Source organism: Mus caroli, chromosome 2 (genome assembly GCF_900094665.2).
Source record: "Mus caroli chromosome 2, CAROLI_EIJ_v1.1, whole genome shotgun sequence".
Classification (NCBI taxonomy): domain Eukaryota; kingdom Metazoa; phylum Chordata; class Mammalia; order Rodentia; family Muridae; genus Mus; species Mus caroli.
In genome coordinates, this window is record NC_034571.1 from 113249780 (window position 1) to 113259029 (window position 9250).

General features: G+C 42.0%; 1 protein-coding gene across 2 annotated transcripts in view; it reads left to right on the forward strand.

The window, feature by feature from the left end:
• The window catches only part of Ganc (glucosidase alpha, neutral C), a 58001-nt gene that overhangs the window by 10816 nt on the left and 37935 nt on the right, over positions 1-9250 (forward strand). For both annotated transcript variants that reach the window (XM_029484480.1, XM_021182437.2), the window contains exons 4-5: positions 5587-5714; positions 8210-8389. In XM_029484480.1, the coding sequence (XP_029340340.1) occupies positions 5587-5714; positions 8210-8389 (308 nt within the window). The remainder of the gene's footprint in view (positions 1-5586; positions 5715-8209; positions 8390-9250) is intronic.

Consider the following 9250-nt stretch of genomic DNA (forward strand, 5'->3'; position numbering starts at 1 on the left):
CTAGGCATTTATTCAGAAAAATAAGCCTCTGAGTGATTAATTGGGACTGGGCGCAAGTAAAAAGCCCACAGTGTAAGAGCCCAACAGACCTGGTTGTCCTCCAAAAAGAAGGCTTTTCAGTGCAGAGGGCTCCAGAGGATGAAGCTCAAGGGAAGCAGAAAGTCCATCAAGAAAGAACAAAGTATCTGAAATGCCAGCCACAAAGCCCCCAAGACTGAGAACTTTGTAAACACTTAAAACCTGCTCCATCTCAGGTACAGGAAAATACCAAAGCTGTATAGGAATCTCTTTACTCTCAGGAAAATATACATTTTAAATAATCTGAGAAATTGTCTGTACTCTGTGGCCATCTCATTGCCTAGGAACAGGACCAAAGGTTATTTCTAGGCTAAGACAAAAGTATTAAGAAGATTGCACATCAGGTACTAGTGTAGTCCAGAGATTTAAAACAAGCTGCATATGTGTTCCTAATAAGAACAATAGCTTTTTTTTTTTCCCCTTTCAGGTTCAGAGAAACAGTTCAGAATCTAAGAGGATCATATTCAGCTCACAGCCACAGTTCTCAAATTGCACCGAAGAGGCAGATTTTAACAAACCCAGAACTCCTGGTGCCTGCCTGCCCAGCTGCCTGCCCCAACACTTGCTTAGCCTTAAGTGATTAACTTCTGAGTATGACTACTTATCATGCTTGAAATACAAATTCACTCCTAATAAGCAATTATGAAACAATCAAGTTTTAGCAGTATTGTTTTAGTTTACTTTGGCTGTATAACAAAATACCATAGATCAAGTGACTTAAACAACAGATTCATTCCCTAATAGCCAAGGTGCTAGCACATCCTCTGTTCTCCTGGTTTACAGATAGCCACCTTGTATCCCCACATGATTGAAAGACACAAACAAAGCAAATTCTCGTCTTTTCTTATAAAAGAAGTAGTTCCATCTTGAGGACTCCCCACGAGCTCTTAGAAGCCTAACATCACATAGAGTTAAAAAAAAAAAAAAAGTACATGTCTGTAAATATACCAGTAAGTGTTCAATAAAGAAGCTGTTAGAAGAAAGCCCCTTAAAGGAAAATGTCCCCCATTAAATACTGTTTCCCTCCTACTGTTAGCAGCTTTCTGCCTTGAATGGAAAGGTGCTGTGTGTTGAGAAGCAGAGATCTGGTCTTTTGGCATCGATGCAGGGAAATGTATGCTGCCTTCTGTGGCTCTAACAAGGCTGCCAGGACTAACCCTTTATCTTTAATGCACTTTATATTGCTAATTTTGGTGTTTTCTTCTGATTTGGATAAATCTTTGTAAGCATTTTTACTTTCTTTGGCAGCCTGTTAGCATGGTTTTACCAGAGATACTTCTAGCAGCTTCTTTGAGGATCCAAGTATATCTCTAAGCATCTACATGAAGTTACTCCTTGCTTCTTCATCTAAGTGAAATTAAAATGAGACTTTCCCAACTAGCCACCTCCTCAGCAGATGGGACACAGCTACACTTTAGCAAGCACTGTTCATTCTGAGTGGCCAACAAGCAGTTAATTGGAAAATTGTCAAACAAAGCCATACCTGGGCAGGCTAATTGCCCTTGGAAAGTGGGCTAAAAACTAGCACACGGTCACCATTCTTCTCCATAGAGAATCCATGCTTATAGAGATCCCAAACAGCTGGCTGGGGGCTCTGTCATTCTCTCTGAACAGGCAAAGGGCAGCTGCCTTAGCCTTGATAACCCTGCGTGCCAGAGTTGTAAGATGGGTTTCCAAATTCAGTGGTTTATGGCTCTCAGCTTTGAGATCTGAAGCTATGGTTCCAAGCCTCCGAAGCTGGTATACTAAGCAGAGACTCACTATCACTGGTTTTTGAGTTCTAACACTAATTAAAGTTATACCTCCTGAGCTGAGTGTCAGGATCTTTGACTAACTCTTGGCTGTCCTCTCTAACCCTTCTATCCTCAACACTTGTCTTCAGGTCCCCATAGCCTCTCATCTCTGCAGCCCCACCTCTTACAGAATCTTCTGCTAGCCACTCTTGGACCCTTGTCCTGCCTTTACAGTTACAGTTGAAAGCTTCAGGCACTGGAGCCATTAATTGGCAGTGGCTCTCAGCCCGATCTGGGTTTTACACCTCCAGCCTTAGATATCACAAGTCTTAGAGCTTCTTTAGAGCCTCAACTCCCAGTGTTGCAGCTCTGAGCTTTGAATATCAGAACTCTAAAGGCTCCTGACTTTGGAACTTTTCAGCCACATCTCTGTTGTCACCGCTGATACTAGAGCTTGAAGTCCTAGGTTTTCTTTTAGTTTGGTTTTGGTTTGTTTTTGAAAATAGCATCCCTAATTCAAGCCTGCCCTTGAACTAGTTAAATAGTTATGGATGACTTTGAATTTCTTGATCCTCATGCCTCTATGTGCCAAATTCTTGGATTATTGGTGTACACTACCACTGATCTTAAATTTTCAGACAGTCTTTGTAGAAACCAACCTGGTTTCACACTTATTGTGTAACCTGAGGAGAACTTATGGTCCTCCTGTCTCTTAAGTGTTGGGATTACAAATATGAATTGAGCTTTTTATGCAACCAGCTAAGCTTGTTCTACCTCTGAGAAGGGCCACAAAATAAACATAATATTCTGGAAACTGCTTTACTAGAGCCTATGGTTGCAACACAAGAGTGTGGGGTGAGTCTGAGAGAAGCCTCTCAGATTAACGAAAAAGAGGGCACACTCCTGCATTCCTGGCACTCAGAAGGTGAAGGAACAAGGAAGAGTTCAAGTTTATCCTTAGCTACATAGCAAATCTGACACCAGCCTGGGCTACATGAAACTATCTAAGAAACAGGAAAATAATGAACACACTGTAATATGCAAACAAATAAACTGGAAAACAGCTTAATGTACATCTAGAAAAGGAACCTGGTGTGCTTGGGCTCAGGTTGTAATTCCATTAATAGCAGTTTCCATTCCTACCAATGAAAGGTGTTGTATGAGCACAGCCCAGAGTTTTTTTGCTGAGTTACTAGGGGAGATACTCCTCCTCCTGACCTAATTGAGGACTGCTATTATAAGATCTTGTAATAGCAGCCCTCCAGAGAAGCTGTAGGCAAGCTCATCTGGTGGCCATCAAGGCTTGTCAAAGCTCAAGTGAAGGGCTCCACACTGGAGCAAGGCCTCCAGAGGCAGAAGTATGTGGGGTCAGCAGCATCTTGGTTGTGGCATTCTCTGCAGCTGGGATATGGTTCTCACGAAGCCTTTCACGAATTGTTCAGGACAGCTGATGTGCCATGGTAACAGCTGCCAAAGGAAGAAATGTCCAGCTTATGTTTACGGGCCATTAGGTACAAGGGAAAGATTAGACAGTTGTCAAAGAAAAGTTCAAAATTGGATTACCCAGCAACTCACTTAGCGTATTTAAAGAAAAAACAAAGCCAGAAGAGGGTGCTACACTAAAGTCCCACTGTTTTGTTCTGTTTACATTCTTAACATTATTTGACAATATTTAACTCAGACAGAAAGCATTAAGAAGAATCGGATCCCAGGGTCATCTGGGGAGAAAGAGCTTCAGTTGAAACACTGTATCCATCAGATTAGCCTGCGTTATGAGGCATTTTCTTAATCAATGATTTATGTAGGAGAATTCAGCTATTTGTGGGTGATGCTATCCCTGGCCAGGTGGTCTTGAACTATATAAAAAAGGTAGCCGAGCAAGCCATGAAGAGCAAGCCAGTAAGCAACACTCCTCCATGTCATCTGCATCAGCTCCTCCCTCGAGTTCCTCCTCTGACCTCCTTCAGGGTAGACTGTAAGATACAATGTGAAATGAACTCTGTTCTTCCCAAGTTGCTTTGAGTGATAGTGCTTATCACAGCAATAAAATCTTATTCTCCCACCAATTCCTGGAGGCCCTGCTTAGGTTCCTCCCCCCCCCCCCATGAGAGATTTCCCAGAGCCTTCCCCTGGCACACATTGGTATTCCCCTTCCTATTTTTCCACCAATTCTGTATTTGTACTTTTAATCTCAGCTTTATGTAAATTGTGTGTTGGTTTCATTTTCAGCGATCACAATATTAAATGTAAATTAAATGTTAGTTGAATTTAAAAGAACCATGAAAATATATGTCTAGCTTGGGAGAGAATAGGTAATCAGTTTCAGCTCTGTTTTTATCTGGGCATTTTCAAGTGATGGGATTCTGATGGCATAGTCAAGAGAACTCCAATCTGTGAAAAAGTAAGCACATGTGCAGTGCTTATAGTCAGTTCTCTAACAGCCTTCCTGAGAGTGGCTACGACTGCACCTGCAGTCACAGCACTACCTGCTTGCTCTTCACAGTGGTCCTGAAACTATGCCCTGACTGCTGTCTGTAGTCCTAGATGCAAGGTTCCTATCTTCTGCTTCCCCCACATCCTGCCATTTACACTACATCACACGGCATTTCCAGTTGAGCCTATGCCATAGCAGACGTAATAACCATGTGGGTGCCCATGTGTAACCAGTGCTCAGCAGTGTGCTTCACAGTAACCTGGCAGTACAGCAGTGTAACATGGTACACTGCCTAGAAACCCATCTTAAAGTTATCCTCCAATCTAGATGCTTCACTTGGTGACTCAAACCCAGCCATTTCTGTTCTCGTGGGGTTCAAGTTTTGGTTTTCATGTTTTCTCTCTTCATACTTCTACACTATTTCCATCCCTCCTGTAGGACATTTTTACCTAAATTTCCCAGCCCCTCGAGAAAGTTCCCTAGAAGCCTATTGTTATTCCTGGCTGTAAAAAGCCTGTTGATAGTTCAATAAGCCTCATTTCATCTACTGTTAAGAACAGCAAAGATGAGCTGGCAAGATGGCTCAGCGGGCAAGAGCACTGACTGCTCTTCTGAAAGTCCTGAGTTCAAATCCCAGCAACTACATAGCAACTCACGACTACCCATAATGAGATCTGATACCCTCTTCTGGTGTGTCTAAAGACAGCTACAGTGTACTTTTTATAACAATAAATAGATCTTTGGGCCGGAGTGAGCAGGGACCAAGCTAGTGGGATTGACTGGAGCAAGCAGAGGTCCTAAATTCAGTTCCCAACAACCACATGAAGGCTCACAACCATCTGTACAGCTACAGTGTACTGATATTTATAAAATAAATAAATCTTTTAAAAAATGGCAAAGATCAATAATCTTCTCAGTTCTTTTCTTGGGCCTGTTTCTTTCATCTTTCATTCAGCTGGAGCCTAGTTACACTGAATCTAACACTCACATTCTTAGCACATCTGCACCTGGTTGTATGTCTCAATCTTTTCAAGTCATTGCAGTTTATGCAATTATTCAGTTTGATTATTAGTAAAGGCCCCATTTACTCTAAAGATCCTGGTTTGGACAACCATATATTTACCTAGCCACAGACACACAGAAGAGATTTCTTGTTCTACAGCTATAACCAAGCAAGAACAGGCATATATTCAGGATGTGTTCATTTTATTGTCCACGTTCACCAATTTGCTTGGCCTCTAATAATTTAAACAAATGCTTTCTAGTTGTTGTCATTTGATTGTTAGAATAGGTTATCACTGAGGTAACATGTTAAAGCTGATCTCACATCTCTATTCCCAGATTCCTCTCGTGGCTGAAGTTTATGGTATAGAGAAAGACATTTTCAGACTTAAGATCAATGAAGAGACTCCACTGAAACCAAGGTATGAAGTTCCTGATGTCATCAACAGCAAGCTAGGAACTGTCAGGTGAGCCTCCGAGCAGGGTCTGTTACTCACAGCCTTGGCATGTTCTTTTCATTCTTTTGGATGGATTCCTTATGCACCCCTATTTTGTCCTTATGCACCCCTATTTTGTCTTTTCAAAGTTATAATCAGTTACTGGGTGTAGTCAATCATTTGGAGATAAGTTTATAAATTTTCTATATTATCGATTCTGCTTTCTTTAACTCCCATTCCAGCACTGTTTTGTACCTCCAAGTAAGAAGAGACAGAACTTTGAGTCTGCTCTATTTTTCACAACAACCATAGTTTATTCGGCAGAGTTTAGAACTAAGTAGAAGAAAAGCTATTTAATTTGCTCCCGTGGATTAGTACCGTGACTCAAGAGACCCAATACACTAGCTCTCAGAGTAATTTACACAGTCAGACAGACTCACTTTAATTAAGGATAGTCTCAGAAGCCTAACATGTAATTTTATTTAGAGCCAGAGATTAATTAATTATCAATGTTTAGCTAAAAAAAAAGAAATCTCTCAGGACTAAAGCATTTTCAAGTACTTGTAAGATTTGCACCCATTCTCCCCAGGCATTCGGGTAAAACACCAGCTGCATTGCCTGGCGATTTCTGTTAGTTTGTCCCTGAAAGAGTATAAGGTTAAGACAGATGCTTTAGTTTTCTCCATATCCCTACCATGATGTTATTGACCATGAAATCATATGGTCAATAGACAGTAAAGATCATATAAACATTATGTGGGAAATATCGCTGTTAGTTCTGCTTCAGTCTACTTTCTAGGGGACCTTCAGCTACGTAAATAACTGAAATGCCAAAAGCAGCCTTCTGTCCTTTCCCAGACTCCTTTATAGCCAGAGTTCTGATACCTTAATAGAGATGTATCAAAGTGAGAATTAAATGAAAGTGAGAACATGCTAGTGGGCCTTGATAAACCATGACTGCTATCCCTATGAGGAAACGGTGACAACACATCCACAGGAACACTTACAATGACAAGCAACCATCTGCAGGTCTTATAAGAAGCCAACCAGCTAATACCTCAGATTTCCAGAACTGTGAGAAAATAAGCTGCTATTTCAACGCCTGTGATCTTTTGTTATGATAACCCAGCAAGTGGGTACAACTAGGTATGAACCAGGGCATTCTGTGCTCCTGGTTAAGTTACTCTTGGTCATCAACTGAAATAAAAGGCTTACCAAGCAAACCAAGTGGTGGAGATACTGTCACGCAGAATTCAAAACTCAGAGGTGGCCTGGCTGCCAGCAGCCTCTCTGAAGCCTGTAATGACATAAAACAACAGTCTCAGGGTTTGAAATGCTGAACTCACAACGTTGCTAGAAAGCTAATTAGTCTCTGACTATCTCATATCTTGTATAGCTTCAGAGTCCCTGCGGCTACAAATACAGACTCAGAGTTTGATACTGCAGGTTGCTGAATTAGATCATAAGCTGAGTTCACAGTCCCCTCAGATCTGCCATCTGGGGCATCCGCTGAAAAAAGTTATAGATGCCTGCATGTGAGAAGATTTGGATAATGCTAAATCCCCAAACTTGTCAATGCCAATGCGCCCCAGCCCCCCTCGCCCTGCTCCTGCTGGGAGTGGTTTTCCCTAGGTGCGCTTGCAGTACACTATGTGGTTGCCTGAGGAGGACAGAAAAGGGCATCAGATCTCCTAGAGCTGGAGTTACAGGCAGATGTGAGTCCCCTGCAGGAGCAGCACTCACTCCTAACCACCGAGCCACCTCTCTGTCACCTTCCTACTCCTGATAGAGTTGGCCCTGCCTTGCCTGAGCACACCGAATAGACCTCCGCTGAGACAGACTTTGCAAAGGGATTTCCGTGTCCCTTGTGCCTTCACTGCCTCCAAACCTCTTGTCAGACCCTCACTAGTCCAGAAAGCCTTTTACAGCCAAGCTCCCGAGAAGACTTGCCTGCCTAAAGAAATATAGGATTTTCACAGTGTCAGTGAGAATGGTCATCAAAAAAGTTGCTGCCTCTAAGTCTGTGCCATACAGACCCCTACACATACACACATATGACACATAAAATAAAATTTTAAGATGCAATTTTAAAATTAAAAGTAAATAAGAATATTCAGATTCTGTGTGCTCCAGTGTTACTAGACATTATAGACAGAATTGATGATGATGACGATGACGACCATTTATTTGTGTGTCTAACCTGTACCAGTTGCTTCACATGCATGATTTCACTTAAATTTCCCCTAAAACTCTATTAGCTTTTAATTTTATTATTTGAACTTTATAGCTAAAAATGTGGCCTAGAAGGGTTGAAATACTTTGTTACCTGTCATTATGAAGTATAGAGTATAGAGTATGAAGTTCCGTGTAAGCCCTCTCTTCACTGTCCATGATGGCTCCTTACTGTAGGTCTAACCAGTTCTCTGTCATAGGAAGATTGCTTGCCGATTGATTGATACTCTAAATCACATAGACTCATGTAAACCTGTAGCACTTGATTTTTCTCTTCCCGTTTTATTTTGCAGGCTGGTCTGCTCAGGGGACACAGGCAGCCTAATACTGACAGATAGAAAAGGAGATCTGAAATGTCACATCTCAGCAAACCCATTCAAGATCGATTTGGTGTCGAAGAACGAGGCTGTGATAAGCATCAACTCCCTGGGCCAGTTATACTTTGAGCACCTACAGGTTCCTCACAAGCAGAGGTATTTGTATACATTACTTGGCCCGTAAGACCTACCTTAACAGAGCCTGTCTGGAATACCAGCTGCCCTGGACCCAGGTCTTCACGCTTGCACAGCAGATGCCTTACTGCCTGAGCTTTCTCCCCTTCCCCCCAACAAGACTTTAAGGGTGGCTGAAGAACTTATGCACTAACATATTTGTTGTGCTATTTTTACTGTTTCTCCATTAAAAAAAAAAAAAACCAACAGCTGAAGAATGTGATGGTTGGAATAAGATGTCCACATGGTCTAGGCATTCGGATGCTTGGTCCCCAGTGGGTACTGCTGTTTGGGGACACTTAGGAGGTGTGGCCTTGATGGAAGAAGTATATCTCTGGAACCAGGCTTTGAGAGATGGACACCTTTCCCCAGTTTACTTCCTGCTTCCTGCTTTTGGTTCCAAATGTAGCCCTCGGCTTCTGTTCTAGCCACCATCTCTGCCGCCTGCCTCCACCACTCCACCATCATGGACTCTTAGCCCTCTGGAATCCTAAACCCAAACAAACTTTCTTTGCTGTGAGTTGCCTTGGTCATTGTGTTTTGTCACAGCAACAGGAAAGTAACAGATAGGAAGAATATTAATAAGATAAAGACAGAGTAGATTGGGATTTTTGGTATTTAAAATTTTCTTCTTTTTATTACTTTTTAATTTTCTCACTATGAGTATATATTACTTTTATGATAATTAGTAAGATTTTCCAATGCTAACATTTCAAAAATAAAAATAAGTAGCTCTGGGCGTGGTGGCGCACGCCTTTAATCCCAACACTCGGGAGGCAGAGGCAGGCGGATTTCTGAGTTCGAGGCCAGCCTGGTCTACAAAGTGAGTTCCAGGACAGCCAG